The sequence below is a fragment of the Catharus ustulatus genome, chromosome 4 (genome assembly GCF_009819885.2).
Source record: "Catharus ustulatus isolate bCatUst1 chromosome 4, bCatUst1.pri.v2, whole genome shotgun sequence".
Classification (NCBI taxonomy): Eukaryota; Metazoa; Chordata; class Aves; order Passeriformes; family Turdidae; genus Catharus; species Catharus ustulatus.
In genome coordinates, this window is record NC_046224.1 from 2,289,783 (window position 1) to 2,308,876 (window position 19,094).

At 45.4% G+C, this 19,094-nt stretch overlaps 1 protein-coding gene across 1 annotated transcript in view; it reads right to left on the reverse strand.

The window, feature by feature from the left end:
* Window positions 1–19,094, reverse strand: part of EXOC4 (exocyst complex component 4) — a 264,576-nt gene that overhangs the window by 244,450 nt on the left and 1,032 nt on the right. The window contains exon 2 of the mRNA XM_033057550.2: window positions 177–366. Within this exon, the coding sequence (XP_032913441.1) occupies window positions 177–366 (190 nt within the window). The remainder of the gene's footprint in view (window positions 1–176; window positions 367–19,094) is intronic.

A 19,094-nucleotide genomic window follows, 5' to 3' on the forward strand; every position in this document is an offset into this window, starting at 1 on the left:
ATAGGTGATAGTAAAGGTGTTGATTGGTTGTTATGTAATAAGATGCACAACAAAGAAAGAAATACAGGACACAGGCTCACCCACAAAACCCGTCCATGCAACAAACAGCATCTGGAGAGCCATGTGAAGTGCCCACCCTGCCCAGGAGCACAGCAGCACCGAGGGCTGGCTCTGACCTGCCTGATCTTGTTGCGGGAGTTGGTGATGCGCTCGGTGATGCTCTGGTAGGTGCGGATGGCCGTGGTCAGCTCCGTGTAGTGCTGCACGATCAGCTCGTCCAGGTCGCGGTCGCACTTCTCGTACGCCTCCTCCAGCCGCCCCTTCTCGTTCTCCCTGTCCTCCACGTCATCGCTGGTGGATAAAGTCCTGGGGACACCAAAATGTCACCAGTTATTTGGGGTTTATTTTAGTGATTGGTGTTGGTGCGCTCCATTAATATTGTGGTTTATTATTTTGCCAGTTTTCAAACCTTACAGAAGGTTTTTTTTGGTTTTTTTTCAGATTATCACACTGCCAGGCAGGCATTAATAGAGGCACAATGTAACATCTGAAATATTTCTTTGTGGTTTTCTTTTTTGTTCCTGGTGGTGTTTACCAGTACCAGAGAGTGCTAACATTTAGCTGTCTCTCAGAAAGACCAGAGGCCTTACTTGACACGTTCCACAAGAACTTTTATTTTATGCCAAAGGTGGTCAAGCAGGATTCTCTCAGAACAAAGCCATATTTATAGGTTCAGGGAGGATTCAAACTACAACCAATAAAAGTTGATACAAAGAACAGCATCCAATCTAAGTAAAGGTGAACTGACCAATTACACAGACTAATTTCTAACCAATTATCTTCCAAAGTGTTAGAGTGTGACCAAATTCTTAAGGAGTTTGGCTCAACCTTGGTATCTAGGATGCCTTATCTATTATAGCAAGTTCCAGGGGCCAGGGGAAGATGGATTTGGAGGAATTGTATCATCAACATTTCTTGATTTATTATTTATGAAGAGCTATAAGGAAAAAAAAATCTTTACTTTGGTCTTGGGAATCAGTGCAACTTGTGCAGTGTTGTAGTTCCTGTAACTTCCCTGCCAAAGGGGTAAGGGATGTCACAGGGACACAGAAATCCATCACAAATCCATCCAGGTCTCCCACCAGTCAGTTTTCAAACATATCAACCCTATTTCCTCCCCCTCAATTATTTTAACTTCTGACATCATGTAATAAGATTCTTTTTTATTTATTTTATCAAAATCAATTAAGTTTGAGATTGCAACAAAACTGCTGAAAAATTTGTGAAACTGGATGTAGCTCAAAGCTTCTTGATTTCTGTTTAAGAATCAATGCAATTTTCTCCTTCTCCCTGTGAGAGGGTAACAATCCCAGAAAGAGCAGCAAGAACCTTTTCCTGATATCCAGCCTCAACCTTCCAACAGAGCCCCAGGCATCTTTAAAAATGAAATAAGGTCTCTCAGGAACTGTCCCTGTCACAGAGCTCAGAACTCCCCTCCTGAAGAAGCTGAAGCACCCCACAAGTCTCCCCTCAAAGCAGCTTCTTCCAAAAATTCATTGCATGGCAGCTACAGAAACAGGAATCCTTTCTCATGTTATTACATTAACTTTTTAGTTGTGTCTTATATCAGCTTTTCACAAACAAAGATTTTTGGTTTTACTTGCATTTTAGCCAAAGCTCTTTAAAAAGGATCTGAAAATTAAGAGCACTAGACAAGGTTGGTCAAGGCCCAGAAAATAAAAATTTTAGTGAAAGGCTCCCTGCCCATGGCAGGAGGGTTGAACCAGACCATCTTTGAGTCCCTTCCAATCCAAACCATTCCATGACTCTAAAATGAAAATCACAAGGCTGGCAGAAAGTCATCTCCTGTTAAGAGTTCTTGTAGATCAATCCATTTTCTTTGTGAAGAACTGCTTCTTTCTGCTGGAACAATGTTCTCACAGAATATGCTCCTCAGGAATTGACATTTTGTTTGTGTTTGGAGCTGCACTGGATTGCCTGTCCCAGCAGTTAATGAAAACATCCATCCTGTGTGACCTGCAGCACAGACTGCAGGAGAATCCTGCATGGAGACAGACAAGGGAGCAGCACAAGCAAATTGGCCCAGAGCACAGACTAGGGAAGTTCATAGTTTTAATCAAACAAAATTCAATTTCTCAATTCTGGATGTGCCAAAGAATCCATCTGCAGTGCCAGCAGTTGGTTACAAAAGCTGAAGATCTCTCTCCAAAGCTAAGACTGCATCACTCATGTCAGAGGATGCCACGAGGACTCCACTGCTCCAGCAAATTCCCATCCAACTCAGGCTTCACAACAAATCCCAGCCATATTTTTAAAGCAGATTTATGTTGTGTTGCTCATTCTTTTTGTCTTTGCATTTGAATTTAGCTTGTCCTGTCTATAGGAAAAATACATTTTGCTAAAAACACCTGACAGCAGAAGCTGAGATCCCAGCAGTTCCTGATCTCAGAACCCCAACAATGGCAAAAGGACAAAGCCAGGACAATTGGAAATCAGAAACTTGGAGATCCCACCAGATGATTCCTACTGAGATCACACAATGGCCATGCACAGTTTTGGTCTCCTCTCACCCTGGAAAGGACAAACAAAGATGAACAAAAGTTTGAGGCTCAGTCAATTGCCACATTCCAGAATTTCCAGCTGGCTCTGTTGGATGCAGAATAAACACCTGGATTGGGAACATCTTGCTTTTCTTAATTACCTGGTTTAGGAAAATACTGTGGGAACAATCACCACTAAAAACACCACACTCATATTTTGACCAGAAACCTTGTTATTTATTTACAGTCCTTTAATCTGATCTGGTTCAAAACATCACAGAATTATTAAAGTTGGAAAAGACCTTTAAGATCATGGAGTCCAACCATTAACCCAGCACTGCCAAGGATAAAAAAACATGTTCCCAGGCACCACATCCTTCACCAAAAAGGATTTTAAAAAATCCACACAACAACAAATTTTCTTAGCCCTCCACTCACTTGAATTTGCCTTAAACACCTGTAGATGATTTCCTTACAGCTTGAAATCAAAACCCAAGACCCAAAAGGAAAAAAGCAATGGAGATATTTTTTTAATTTCATTTTACTGAAAAACTCAGTAAGTTTTAGTAATTTAAGGTTTCTGGTTATTTCCAGTGATAACTAGTCTGGATTGATCACCTGGAATTTGAATCTTTGTACACCTGAATTTCCCACCTAAGTTTCATGGTACAGGAGCCTTTTTTTTTATCTGCACAAAAAAAAAAAGAGAAAAGGAATACTTAATATTCCTGAGATTATACATGCTCCTGCTAACACTGCAGAAAAGTAAGCCAAGGGCATCTCTGCTTATTTTAGTCCTATTAAAATGTGTTGCAAGGAAGAAGAAAAGTCAACACACTGTTTGTCAAATAGAAAGGGTCCAAATTGTTTGGGAAAGGAACTTTGCAGGAAGAACTTTGAAGGGGGAATCACAAAACAGAACAGGATTATGAAACAATAATAAATATACATCAGCATTTCAGAACTCCCTGAAAAATATTCAGAGGACAAACAGAAGGAAATTCAGTTTAGATTAACTCAGTGGGGGTTTCCAGGAGGGATTCCTGTGCAGTTCACTTGGTTTTTTTTTCATTTTGATTTTTTCCAAATGAGAATCCTCCTCCTCTGTAAGATACCTGGAATTTGTACTTGGCAGCTGGATGGTTGCAGATGCTGTCTCATTAGCAAGAGCTCACCAGGATTACAAGAATTCCAACAGGCTGTGAGTTTCCTGAGAGACATTTTAATGCAAGGGTGAAACAGAAATTCATTGAGCCAAATCTCATTGACTTCTGATTTTACATAGTTAAAAATACAGATTATACAAATGCTAAATGCTTCATTCATTGGAGTCACTCCCACAGATTGAAGACAGGGTAGAGAAGATGATCAGACACAATCCTGAAATGTTTTTATCATGGGATAGACAGCACTTTTCTCAGGAGAAAATAAATGAACCTTGTTATTTCCCTGAGGTCACTGAATTTACACTGGAATTAGATTAATAAAAAAAGTCCTTTTGGGACTATTCATTTTAGTAGAAGTTGATCTGTAGGTCACAAGTATTTTTCATCTCCTATTTCCAGCATCCAACCCAATGAGCAGAGGGAGATGGAAAGATTTTTTCAGGAGTCCTGAAGCCTTGTCATTGTACAAATGCCCAAAGCCTTCAACTGCTTCCTCCAACAGGAATGGCTCATTTCCAAAGGTAAACACACAGAAAAAAGTATTCACATTTTTATATATTTATATAGAACTGCCAGCTCTACCACTTCTGCATGAGGCTAAAACACCAAAAGAGATCTAAGCTCTCCAAGAGTCCTCGTGCCTCAGCAGCTCAGGTGAAGGGACAAAGTGCCACAACCCAGAAGCTTGAATTTACTGTCACCTGTCCTCTTAAAGCAGCTGCACAGACTGTAGCCATCAAAAGCTAAAGGGTAATTCACTTTTTAGTGAAAAGCAAGATTTTTCATTTAGTTAATTATTATAAATGCTCAACTAAGTACTCAATAGGAATTGAAAAACTCACTTTTGGTATTAAAGATTTTTATTTCCCCCCACAGGCCTCAGAGTCTCAGGATTTTCCTCTGAGGAGCAAAATGAAATGGTTCTCTCAGTAGAAAGCTGAGTTTTGAAGACAGGCTGGGAGAGCTGGGGGTGCTCACCTGGAAAAGAGGAAATTCCAGGGAGGGCTCAGAGCCTTGCAAAGCCTGAAGAGGCTCCAGGAGAGCTGGAATTTGGGAAAAGACACAGGGAATGGGGAAAGGGGAGATTGGGGAAGGAATTCCTGGAATTGCCAGAGAATCCCTGGATCCCTGCAGTGGCCAAGGAAGGATTGGAGCAGCCTGGGATGCTGGGAGGTGTCCCTGCCATGAGCTTGGAGCTCCCTTCCCAGGCAAGGCAGCCCAGGATTGTGGGATTCAGGACACTCAGAATCCATGCAGAGGGATTGGGATGGAAAGTGGGGATAGAAAAGAGAGGCCCAGGGAAGGGAGAGCCTTGATGGTTTGCTGAGATTGCAAGGGAAGGCCCTGGATGCATCAATTGCTTGGAGAGGAGATGGATCCAATGTCAGGTTCTGGAGAGCTGGGAATTGCCAGGCTGGAGAAGGGAAGGATGCAGGGAGAGCTTCCAGAACATTCCAGGGCCTGGAGGGGCTCCAGGAGAGCTGCAGAGGGACTGGGGACAAGGGACAGGACACAGGGAATGGGGAAAGGGGAGATTGGGGAAGGAATTCCTGGCTGGGCTGGAATTGCCAGAGCAGCTGTGGCTGCCCCTGCATCCCTGGCATGTTCAAGGCCAGGTTGGATGGGACTGGGAGCAGCTGGGACAGTGGAAGGTGTCCCCATTGAACTGGATGAGTTTTAAGGCCCCTTTCAATCCCAGCTGTTCTGTGACTCCTGAAGGAAGTCACACCATGTGTCATTTCCATAAGGTATAAAATTGTGCTGTGTATTTACCACAGAAATACAGACAGAGCGTCAAAAATGCCATGCGTTCTGCAGGGATAAAAGAAATTTTTCTTTACAAACTAATATAATTTCTCTGCTCCCAGCAACATCCAACACCAGCACACTCCATTCTCCAACTCTGTAGGAAGTTATTTCACACTACAGACAGTGCTGGATAGCTCTTTGTGCTTTAACAAATCAATGCCTTCCATAGATCTGGCCCAGATGTGCATGAGCCCAATGAACAACTTCCACCCAGTCTCATCTTGTGTCTAAAATTACTCCCACACTGTGATGCATTAATCTAGGGAGGAAAGTTAGAAAAAGGAAACTCTCCAGCATTCAAATCACACAAGAGAACAACAGGCAGATACTGTAAAAGGACAGAAAATAAATTATCATTTCTTCACGAGCTAATACACTTCTGTAATTGTTGGGAGCTGAGAGAACAGGATGTTTACTGAGCTAGGCAGCAACAAAAGAAAACAAACACCATTGTAGCACTCCTCATGTGGCACAACAGAGAACTCCAGGAGCACAGCAATGCTACAGGGATCAGCTGCAGAGCTATGAAACCACTCACCTCCCTCTGTAAAAATGCTATTTTCCAGCCTCAAACCAGGATTTAACACTGTGGATCCTACCAGAGGACACACATCACACAGAGGTTATTCTTTATTCTGTGCATCACTCCTGTTCCCATAAATGTGGGCAGCTTATCTGCACCAAACTCCTACAGAAGAGCTTTGATGTGGATGGAATTCACACCAGATTTGGCTGCTCAGTCCCCAGACCAAACAGCTCAGAACAAACTGAGAATGACACAGCAAATGGCAGGTCCTACAGGCAAACCACAAAGCTTCCAGGGGATTTTGTTCACACTGGTGTTGTCTTGGGTTGCAGTACAGGATGTGACCAGCAGTGTGGATTCTGTCACCATCTGTTAAACCAGCTGGGGCAGTGATCCTCATCTCCATGGGAGATATCTCCTGTTAATGGGCCAGCTGTTAAACCAGCTGGGGCAGAGTTCTTTATCTTTTCACAGCCCATCCTCCCTCCAGGAGATCTCTCCTGTTCATGGCCACTGAGTCCCAGGGCATGGCTGATAAAATTCCATCATCCCATGGGGAGATGCTCCACCCAGGGGAGGAGCCAAGCATTTCCTACCCTGATAAAATCTGAGATTTGGAACATCAGAGCAGCCTTTCCCACTGGATCCCAGAGGAAAACCAGACCCTTCCACATCATCCCTGGAGCTTCAGAGCAAACTGCACCTTGTACAGGAGCACTGCTCCAACTGAGCCACATCTGTCACTGCAGGAGGATGCAGCCACCATGGGATGGGACTGCTGCCAACACCCTGCCTGACGGGTGTCAGGCTGTACTCTGACTGTGTCAGGGTTTGGGGTTTGTTCTTTGTAGTGCTGTATTTCTATTTTAATTTCCCTAGGAAAGAACTGTTATTCCTAATTCCCATATCTTTGCTTGAGAGCCCCTTGATTTCAAAATTGAGGAGGGGGTTTACATTTTCAAACCAAGACAGACGTATAATGTGCAAAAAAATGGGTTCTAAACAAATCTAGAGTTTCCTCCACCTCTATTTTCAAGTCTATTTCCTGTTTGATGGGGAAGATTCAGTTTTAGCAGCCTGTGAATGCAGCTCACACTGAAGCACTGGAGAAGCAGCTCCATTTCCATGGAATGGTTTGGGTGGGATGGGACCTTCAAGCCCATCCAGTGCCACCCCTGCCATGGCAGGGACACTTCCACTGTCCCAGGTTGCTCCAAGCCCTGTCCAACCTTGGACATTTCCAGGGATCCAGGGGCAGCCACAGCTTCTCTGGGAATTCTACTCCAGCCCCTCCCCACCCTCTCAGCCAAGAATTTCTTCTTTAAACCTCATCTAAATCAAATCTCCTCCACCTTAAAGCCATTCCCTTTTGTCCTATTTTCCCCTCTCTTTTATTAATCAAAAATAGCTCAGGTAAAAACAAATCCATGAATGTTCAAGCTCCAAATGCCCACAGTCCATCCCCATTTTGGTTTGGAAGGTGCTGAATTCCTTTGGAGCACACACAAACTCAGGGCTATGAACCTGAATTTGTGGTGCCATCCACACCTCCCCTACTTCATCTCATCCCCTGTCACTTCATTCCCTTCACAGGAGTATTTTTTTCCACCAAATCCTGCATTTTGCTGCCCCCCACCCCCTTATATTTTGCACTGTGGCAAAAAAAAATTTCAGCTACAACCTTTAAGATGATCCATTTACAGGCACCAACCTCCTAATTACACCTTAAACAGGAATCAGATTTGAGATTCAGCAAGAATTTCTGTTTACACTGAGGACTCATTTTTCCTCACCCCATTTATATTTTTTCTCTGTTTTCTAGTGCAGATGAGCAATTCCTTTCGCCAGCCTGCTGTCAGCTTCGTACCTGCCCAATAAAACACTAAGAAAATTAGATTATGTCAATTTTCAAGAGAAAACTGTTAACATTAATGAATAATAAATGTTTCATTTCTGTAAATTTGCTTTTTCTGATGCCTCCAGCCAGGCTGGGTGGATAACTGCCTGCCTATTTTACCTGCCCTAGGGCCAGCCCTGTTAAGTGTGATTACTGCTAAGCTATGGATGGCAAACTGAGGCTTAATTATCCATTTCTTGACTAGAAAATTTGTTTCACAGGAAGAACATTGCAGTAACAGTATGTGGGCATTATGCTTCTGCAGATTCTTTTTATGAAGCAAAACTAAAGGAACAGATAATGCAGTTTTAGGAAATTAATGCTCAGTTAGCAGCAGATAATTCTTACAGGAAAGGAGGGTTGAAGACCCTGCTGTTTTTGACCACAACTGTGGGTGTTCAGCATCTTTGTGTCCCTTTCAAAGCCTTTTTTTCTTCTGCTCCCCAACATCAGAGCAGACTTATGTAAATATTTGTGGTTAAAGGCAGAAAAGAGCATTACAGGATGCACAGGTGCAGCTTGGAAATCCAGGAATAATCCTCTTTTCCTTCTGGATCAGGTTTCTTTGAGCGTGCAATTCACTTTTCTTCATTCAACATCGCTCATTCAAACGAAAATACTCATTAAAGACAGTGGGAAACACCACCAAAAAAAAAAAAAAAACCAAAAGGCAAGCTGATGAATTTAAATATTTCTCATCTGATCAGGAAAAAGAACATTTTAGTGAAGTGCAATTGAACTGAGTGCTGGGGGGAATCAAACAAAGCTCCAATTTTCACAGGAATCCACAGTAAACTTCCCAGCACCTGTTCCAAGTGCTCTGTGCTCTATCTCACACCTTGTTGAGGCTCCCAGTTGCTCACTTGAAAACACCTTTGAAGCTCCAAACACACAGTTTGTGGTACCAACTGCTCAAAGCAGTGTGGCTGAAAGCTTGTCCTGCTCAAAGCTCCTGCTGCATTTCATGTGTGGCCAAGGCAGGACTCACTGATGTACTGACCTGTTCCTCCAGCAAAAACACCAAAAATCTGTTTAACAGCAGCAGCCCTGGGCAAAATCCAGAATTTCTGGGATATATAAGATCCATTCCTCACAAAGAAATTGGGGGAGGTTTTTTATTTATGGTGAGAGGCAACACCTCAGCACCAGTCCAGATAATAAAATAAATAGTAGAGCATTAAAACTATCAAAATCACCCCTCAGGAAAGAAAATTAATGGGATTCTTTTGTCTTGTTATTCTCCATGTTACACCACACCAAGGACCTAAAACACAAACCAGAGTACAACAAGGTACAGGAAAGAAAAGTACAGCCTTAGCCAGAAGACAATTGTGAACAACAAAGGATTTGTGGAGTTAAACAAAGAAAACAGTTGCTAGAAGCAACAGATAATAATTTCAGCAGAGCATTGTGGATGTCTAGAAAGCTCAGTCTCCTCTCTGCAGGAAACAGCTGTGATGTGCCAAGGAAACTTCAGTATTAAAAAGTAGGAGGGAAAAAAAACAACAACAACAGAGTAAAAAGAAAACTGTTAAATGCAGTTATTCTCATCAGGCCACTCTTGCTGATGGCTGTGACCTCACAGCAATTCCAGCATTTGCTTTCCCAGCTGGGTTTGAGCCCTTGTGGTTGTTGTAGCATCTGCAGCACCCAAGGCCAAGCACAGACACAGCAGAAGTGCCCAGAGCCCAAGTGCTGGATCCCACAAACCTGGGGTGTTTTTTGAGTTTTCTGTGCTGTCAGGCACTGATCCCCAGCAGAACACTGCTTTGGACCTGAGGCCTTGGAGAAGGCTCCAAATTTGAGTGATGGAGTTAAAATCACAGGGGTGTGGTTAAATAGAAGTGTGTGATTTCACATGGTGAAGGGTTTTAAATTTGAGGTTTTTATAATATAGTAACAGGTATGGGATGAGATGGAGGATTTTGGGTGGTGTCTCTTTTGGTGCTTATCTTCCTCCTCCTCCATGGTTTCAGGCAGTTTCTGGTTGGTCAGTCAGTGTCACACTGAGGGAATTTGGTTATTGGATTAAAAATATAAATAAGAGGTGTTAATTCTCTATTGGACTGTTCAGCTTTAAGAGACCTTGTAGCAGCTGGATTTCTCTCCATTTTGCTCAATTCTAGCTGGTAGCTGGAAGTGTTGCTGAACTTTCTGTACTTTAGGTAAGATTTAATAAACAACCAAGCCCCAACACAAGAAAATCTGTTTCCTTCATGTGTTTTTTAATCCTGGCTCTGAGTGAAGACAAAAGAGATTTAAACCCCTAATTAAGTGGTGTAAAGACACCCTCCACTGTAAGACCCGAGGGCAGCAGCACCCAGAGCCAGGGAATAACATCCAGGAAGAAAGGAGAGCTCAGTGTGGGAGGGAGAGGAACAAAATACAGTAGTTTCACGAATACAAGCCGCACGGATTATAAGCCGCACCCCCGGTGCCTCGACAATGTTGCTGTCTTTGTCAATAGATAAGCCGCACCCCGAATATTAGCCGCACTTTCGTTCGTCGCGAGAATCCGTGCGCAGCTTTCACAAATTGGCCAATTAGTAAGAGGATCGCGGCATAGCGGGCTTTACTGGCTCGGGGCGGGGCCAGGCAGGCTCGGCCCGCTCATGGTTGCCGACGGGGCCGGGTGGCCCAGCTCAGCGCCACGGCTCGGCGGGGCTGGCCGGCTGGTGCTGCCGCCGCCGCCGGGCTCGCTGGCCCCCCTCTCCCGTCAGCACCGCCCCGCTGCCGCTTTCGCTCGCCCCGCTGCCGCTTTCGCTCGCCCTGCGCCGCGCCTCGCGAGCGCCGCGCCCGCCCCCCGGCGCTTTCGCTCGCGGCGGCGCTTTCGCTCGCGGCGACGGCGCTTCGCTCGCGAGCGGCGGCGGCGTTTCGCTCGCGAGCGGCGGCGGCGCTGCGCTCGGTCGCCGCGGCGGCGCTTCGCTCGCGAGCGGCGGCGGCGCTGCGCTCGGTCGCCGCGGCGGCGCTTCGCTCGCGAGCGGCGGCGGCGCTGCGCTCGGTCGCCGCGGCGGCGCTGCGCTCGGTCGCCGCGGCGGCGCTTCGCTCGCTCGCCGCGGCGGCGCTTCGCTCGCGAGCGGCGGCGGCGCTGCGCTCGGTCGCCGCGGCGGCGCTGCGCTCGGTCGCCGCGGCGGCGCTTCGCTCGCTCGCCGCGGCGGCGCTTCGCTCGCGAGCGGCGGCGGCGCTGCGCTCGGTCGCCGCGGCGGCGCTTCGCTCGCGAGCGGCGGCGGCGCTTCGCTCGCGAGCGGCGGCGGCGCTGCGCTCGGTCGCCGCGGCGGCGCTGCGCTCGGTCGCCGCGGCGGCGCTTCGCTCGCTCGCCGCGGCGGCGCTTCGCTCGCGAGCGGCGGCGGCGCTTCGCTCGCCGCGGCGCTTCCGCGAGCGGCGGCGGCGCTGCGCTCGGTCGCCGCGGCGGCGGCGCTTCGCTCGCGAGCGGCGGCGGCGCTGCGCTCGCTCGCCGCGGCGGCGCTTCGCTCGCTCGCCGCGGCGGCGCTTCGCTCGCCACGGCGCTTCCGCGAGCGGCGGCGGCGCTTCGCTCGCGAGCGGCGGCGCTTCGCGAGCGGCGGCGGCGCTTCGCGAGCGCCGCTTTCGCTCGCCCCGCCGGCAGGGCTGCCGCCGCCGCCACCAGGCTCGCCGGCCGCCCCCTCCCGTCTGCACCGCCGCCGCGTTTCCTCGCCCTGGCCGGCACTGCAGGCCCCCGCACCGCCGGGCTCCCCCACGCTGCTGGCCCCGATTCTGCTGGGCTTCCCCCGCTGCCAGGCAGCCCCACCCGCCGGCCTTCCTGCTTCTGCCATGCTCCCCTGCACTGCTAGCCCCAGTTCTCCCGGGCTCCCCCGCCATGCTGGCTCAGGCTCTGCCGCCCCCCCTGCCCCGCCCTGCTGGCTCAGGCTCTGCCGCCCGCCCCCGACACTGCTGGCCCCGCCTCTGCCAGGCTTTCCCACCTCTGCCGGGGCCGGCCGGGCTCCAGTTTGGCTTGGGGCTGCCGCGGGCTCTCACTTCCGTGTTGGCAGCTTTTAGAATTTTGTTAATAGATTAGCCGCCCCGGAATATTAGCCGCACTTCCGGGTTTCCACCAAAATTTTGGTCAAATTGTTGCGGCTTGTATTCGTGAAATTACTGTACCTGAGAACAGAGGGATCACCTCCCACATCTCACTGCCCAGAGCTCCTCAGGCACTGTCAAGCTGAAAACGATCCCAGGAATTGCTGCAGTGAGGAGGTTTGAAGTACAAGTTGTTGGGAGGATCAAGTGTTGACTTCCCAGAGGTGTGGAAGATGCATTTAAGTGCTCTGCAAGCAATAACCCGTGACAAATGCACTCATTTGTTCCTGCCTTCCCCCCCTCAAAGCTGGAAACACAGCATCACACCACGGCTTTGACACTGATCATTTCAAGGACTGGGCCTTGGAGTGAAAATGTCAAGCAACACCTGAAATCAAAGATACATTTTGAACATGTTTGCCTTAGCAGTATTTAAGTCCCTGAATTAATCAGAATAAAAGGCATAAGTGAGGAAACAATAAAATCCACTCCTTCCTGAAATTTGTTCTGAATTTGTTTCCCCCCTGCTTCCATTTTTATGGGTGTAAAAAACATCCTCTCTGGGGAAGAGCCTGTCCAGAGCAGTTCAGCAAAAATTCTTCCTCCTGACTGCTCTTACACCCTATGAGACATCACAAGCAGCTCCATTTCAAGAGATCACATCAAAAATGTTTTATAAAACTCACTGGGACAAGAACAACTTCAACCCACTGTGTCTCCACTGAGCTACAAATTTCCACAGGTTCATTAAACTAAATGGATTTATTTGAATTTTATAATTGAAAACTGTTGTCTTAAAGACAAGTCCCAGATGGGGTGATCTACAGCTTCCAGCACTATTTAACCTCTAAGTGCATAATCTGATAATTCAGGTTTTCAAATCTCTCCAGAGGCTCGTGGAAACCACTGTCAAAGTTGGGTCCTTATAAAACAAAGCCAGACAGAAGGAAAAAAAAAAGAATAAATAAAACTCTAAAAGGTATTTAAGAATTTAACTTGAATGTTTTCCCATTATTTTCATAGGTTAATGGATTGTTCCTGTGAAATGCTGGATTTGAGGAAATGAATTAAAGCATTCAGGAAAGATATTTCTTCACAGAGACCATAAGGTGCTACAAAGCAGGTAGTTAAAAATTGTAGTGTCCAAGTCAATGGGCATGGAAAATGAGGTATTCTGAAAACTGATTGAACAATTATAAATAATAAATTAAAAAAGAAGTGAAACCCTCCCCAAGGGGAACACAAGGGACTCAGCCTGCAGAAAACTCCCTGTCCCTTGTGCAAAGAAATAACTCACTACAGGAACAGCAGCACCAAGTCTGTTCCCAATCCAGTTAAGCACCCAGAGCAAACAGAGCATTTTAAAACATTTTCCTCCCCTACTTACATTCCATTAATCTTTCATGCTGTTTACACAGTTGGTTAGAGCATTTTCAACAGAAGCTGGTGATCTTTTTATCATTGAGGATTTGCAGATGGGTACAGGAGAGATGCAGCAAAAAGGCTGAGCAACCTCCAGCCATCTAAATAAACACCAGCAGGGAATTCTTTATTTTGCTAAATTAACCAACCTTTAATCAAATTTCCTCACACAAATGATGCCAGGGCTGGTTTCTGAAACAAAGACTGGACTGCAGTGGCTTTGACAGAATTCCCCTCCTTCAGATGGCTCCACCAGCAGCACAGGAAGAGTTTGAATCCCACACAGAGGAAACCCCCAGGGACACCAAGCAGCTGCACATTTTCCATGTAGGAACAGGGATGGAGGAGCAGACAGCCCCAGGAGATGGCAGTGACACCTCCAGGCACAAGCAGAGGGACTCAGCTCCCACCCAACTGTGTGAGACCCTGCCCAGGACTGTCTCCATGTACAGGAAACCACAGGGACCAAGTCTTCTTTTGGCAATTAACTTTAGATCCAAAAATTAAATCAACCATTCCATGTATTACCACATTTCCAGGAAAAAGTCAAAGCCCTAAGGATCAATATTTCCATAGCTGCAAGAGGCTGGACAATTAAAGCACAAAGAGTATTTTGGAAGCTACTCCCCATTAATCCATCCCTGGTATCACACTGCAGCCCTGCAGGAACCAGCAGCAGAATTGGGGAATTTCATCGTTCACCTCAAGGTTTCAAAACTGCACCAAGAGCTGTTGAAGGCAACACCTTTGAAAGAGTTAAAAGCATAATAATTTCCTAACAAAATCCAGTATTTCCACTTCCTAGTTTTGACAGGGTAGGTTCAACGATTATAAGTTGCACCATTTTTGACTGAAATTTTGGTCCGAACCCGAAGTGCGGCTTATAATCAGGTACAGCTTATATATGGACAAAGAAGGAAAAGTTGCTGTTTTAGTTTGGAGGACAGGTGTCTGCTGAGAAAGGCAGGAGCTTCTCTTTGAAATGGAGAATGGAAACCCCCTCCCTCCAAATTATTATCATTTTGAAATCAAGGGGCTCTCAGGCAAAGATATGGGAATAGGAATAACAGTTCTTTACTAGGGAAATTAAAATAGAAATACAGCACTACAAAGAACAAACCCCAAACCCTGACACAGTCAGAGTACAGCCTGACACCCGTCAGGCAGGGTGTTGGCAGCAGTCCCATCCCATGGTGGCTGCATCCTCCTGCAGTGACAGATGTGGCTCAGTTGGAGCAGTGCTCCTGTACAAGGTGCAGTTTGCTCTGAAGCTCCAGTGATGATGTGGAAGGGTCTGGTTTTCCTCTGGGATCCAGTGGAAAAGGCTGCTCTGATGTTCCAAATCTCAGATTTTATCTGGGTAGGAAATGCTTGGCTCCTCCCCAGGGTGGAGCATCTCCCCATGGGATGATGGAATTTTATCAGCCATGCACTGGGACTCAGTGGCCATGAGCAGAAAATGACTGGCTGGAGGAAGGATGGGTTGTGAAAAGATAAAGAACACTGCCCCAGCTGGTTTATAAACCATGGCCATGAACAGGAGATATCCCATGAGATAAAGAACACTGCCCCAGCTGGTTTCAATGGATGCCCATTAGCAGAATATCTCCCACGGAGATCAGGATCACTGCCCCCACTCTCAGCAGATGGTGATAGAACAGACACCTTTGATCACACCCTGTATTGTAACCCAAGACAGTTGCTGACACCCCGACGTGCGGCTTATAATCGTGAAGTTACTGTACTTTGAGTTTTTAGCTGGGCACAGTCACACCTCCTGTCCTTTTCTATGTGGTTGTGTATTCACATGTGCTCCTTTACACATTTTAAAATGCAACCAAGGGTTTCTATCAAGCTGCAACCCAACAGCTGCCAAATACCTAAACATTTTATACAAGTGCCTGGAGATCATTTCAAGGAAATTTATAGTTTATAACCACACTCTGCCACATACAATTTATTTTCAGGGAATTTCTAAAGTACTTTTCTCGTAGAAGAACTGCTACCTTTATAACACTGGAAAACACCATTTGCAATAAAAGTGGGTTTAAGAGACCATTAGAGATCAGAATAACTCGAGTTTATTCCTTGTAGCAGCTATTTCTCAAATGCAATGATGAGGGCAACAGCTCCACATCCCCGTTCCTCACTCTCAAACTGAGATCTCAGCTCTGCTGCTTTAGACACAAAGAAAAGACCAAATGCCAGGTCATTAACAAAAAAATCCATTCAGCAAGTTCACTTATAATGAAAATAATGGCCACAAGCATTAAAGAAAAAGAATCCCACTTGTGAAAAATAAAGTATGTTCAAGGTTTTTTTGCCTGCCATCTCAACTTCTGCAGAGTTCTGTTGCGTGCGTTTGCTTCTGTGAAAGCTCAGCACAAAAATTTCACTGAGGTCTTATGGAGTCACTGCTAAAGTTTGTTCTCCTCCAATTAAAGAAGCTATTAAAGGCCAGTTTTAAAAAATAGCAACCTTTAATTGGGAAGAAAAACGCCCAACAATAAATAAAAGGCAGACACATTCACCAATTAAAAATCTGACAAGATCTCTCTCACTTAAACAAAAAAGCATTTGCTAAATGCCAGGTTGCTTGTTTCAGAACACAAAAGCTGCTTCAACCAGTTACCAACAAAACAAAAGGTTAAGAAAAATCAATGTACAAACACGTGCTTGTCCTCTGAGTGATAAAAGAAAACGTTCCCCCAGTTGTCCTCCAGCAGGTGAGCCAAATTTGCTCTGTTATCTGCATGGCTTTTAAAAAAGACATTGCTAAACCCCTGGGATCAGCAGGAGACACCTCCAACAAAAGCCTCTGGTCTCCAGTGACAGCATCTTGACTTTACAAAGCACCTTTTATTTAAGGAACTCGAGGGATCTTTCTCATCCACGGAGGAATGAGCAGGGTTTGGAGGTGGGTGTGCTGAGGAATGAGCACAGGGAGAGGAGCTGTAAAACTCTGATATCCAATATCCACTCTGGAAGTCACAATTGCAGGAGCTGTTTCCTTGTAGTAAATAATCCCCATTTCTTCTCAGCACTCTGGGGACAAGAACAAATTGAGGACTTTCCCAAGAGCTGTGAAGGCACAGGGAAAAGGAGGAAAGCTCCTGGAGCTGCAGCAAAAGTGGGAATTTAAGGACAGATTTGCAAATGCTCATTAAGCTTCCCAGAAACTCTTCCAAAAGATTTCTTGTGGACACTCCTTTTATTTCTCCTGGCCAAGAACTCAGTGTGACCCCAGCACTGCTGGGGGTGGAACTGCACCTTCCAAAATTTGGGAATTCCCTGGGAGCTTTGGGCTCTTTTGGGATGGCTCTAGGACAGCTGCACATCCCTCACTCCTCCCAGTGCTCATGGAACATTCTTCCCAATTATTGAGGCTGCTTTTAGTCTCTATTCTTGGCAACAACCAGAAAACCAAGGTGAATTCCATGAGTGAATGGATCCTCCTACAGGAAACAACAAGTGTTCCTGACACAACAGGAAACAGTGACACTTGGCAGGAACAGAAAGGAATCACAAGTGGGACACTCCTTCCTGTTGGGTTTTCCTTCACCTGACAGCACCACAAAGAGCAGGGATAACTTAAAATTCCCAAAGCAGAGCCTCAGACCCCATAAAACTCCATTTCTGACTGGATTTCAGTGCTGCTGTGCAGTTAAAGTTTGTCATGGATCTCACCCCTGGAATTGAGACACTTTCTCCTGGACAGTCCAGTCACAAAACTACAATAATCCCTAAATCTGGGATCACAGAAAAGTCAATTATTCAGTCTCTTGAGACTGAGAGCTGCTGAGCTAAGTAAATATCAGAAATTATCCCTTCATTAATAAAATAATTTCTATTTACAGAAGCCCATTCAGGTTCACACTTCAAAGCATTTCATGACAACACTAGGTGATTTTGCAGACCTAAACAATGTTTGTTTTTTGGAAAACATCCCTGGCTTTGTTATAACCAAGGAAAACATCAATACTTGAAGAAGCTCCTCTGGTTTTGTTTGTTTACAGAGGAAAAATACAAAGTTTTGCTGTTTTTCATCCACTGTTCCCTTTATGGACTTTTCACACTGCAACAAGGGAGAAATAAACCTAAATAAACAGGGACAAGAGTAAAACCACAAGGATTGGCAGAAACCTCTGTTGTGCATAAATGTTTTGGAAATAAAGCCATCAACAAAAGGAAACTCAGGCCCATTTCAAACCAACAGCTTGCTGTTAAGATTTGTAATATTTTCCTGAAGCTGAGTAAAATCACATTTAAGCCACCCAGGTTTAAACTTGTCTGCAGAGGTATTTTATGATCATGCAAACCTCGAAAAAATTCACCTGTTGCTCACCAAGTTCATCCTCACCTGATCTCCTCCACAAAACCAACGTACAGAGAAAAGTGATTTAAATTCCTTTTCACATCATTTGTTTTCTGCACTTGGTTAAGCCTAAGAAACATCAATATTATCATCACAACACTTTTTTCCTTCCTCTGCAATCAGTTCTACCCTCAGGTTTTCATGGTCTGGCTCAACCTGACACGTCAAGCTCTGCAGAGAATTTCTACATTCAAACCAAGTTCTAATTAAATTCTGGAAGTTTAGTTATCAGGCTGTTCTATTGAATAACTTTAATTTCATGAAGTCAATAACTCAATGTTGTGTCTAAATACTGGGCCTAAACCAGCCAAGGTATCAGTGCCTGGAAGCCAAAGTTGTGAGACAAACATTTCTTTTTATTTGGAGAACAGAGCACTGTGAGTGAGGTCACTCTTCTGTTTTTAAATAAATTTAATAAGCCCGGATTTATTAAAATAGAGGTACAAAAGGAAGACTTAAAATACTCTTGGAAATTACAGGAAACATGGAAAAATGATGATTACAACAGGAAATGCTGCACAACCAGTGCATGTTTATTATTCTTCCACAGGCAGTGGCACCAGCTGCTTTTTTTTTTTTTAAGAGAACCAACATCTCCCTCAAGATTTGCAAGATTTTAAAGGCCAGAGTGAGGAAAAAGAATGGAATTTTGTCCCAAACATCATCATTCACAGAGGATATTTAAATCAGAACACATCCTAAATATAGAACTGGTGCTGCAATAACTTCTCCAAAGTAACAGAATTGCTCTCCAAGACATTGGAACAGGATCTAAAGTTTGGGAGCTCATTACAGCTGACAGCATCCTGCTGGTGTGTAAGAACATTCAAAACATGTAAGAACATTCAAAACCTTCAGTATGGGCAATCAGCTGCCAATACACTGATTTTAAACAGCAAAAAAAGACTTGCAAGCAGTTAAAGAAAATACTGGGGAGGGGGAAACAGTGAATTCACATCTAAGTATATCACAGAACCATGGTCAGGAACATGGGCAGACAAAAATGAATGTCTAAATGTGACTGGACACAACTCTTTCTTTTTAATCCCAACAAGACAGACTTGGAAGCAGCAGCACTTTGCTGGACTTCCTGAGCCTCCAGATTTCCAGCAGATGAATTTTACTCAGTGCTGCTGTGTTTGAGAGTGGGGGTCACTTATGGACTCCACAGCAATAATGTGACAGTGCCTTGGTCTTCATGAGTGGCATGAAGCTGGGACTAACTGCAGGGTTTATTCACAGCATCAGTGAGTCTGGAAGAGATCTCCAAAATCACTGAGTCCCATCAGTGACAGATCCC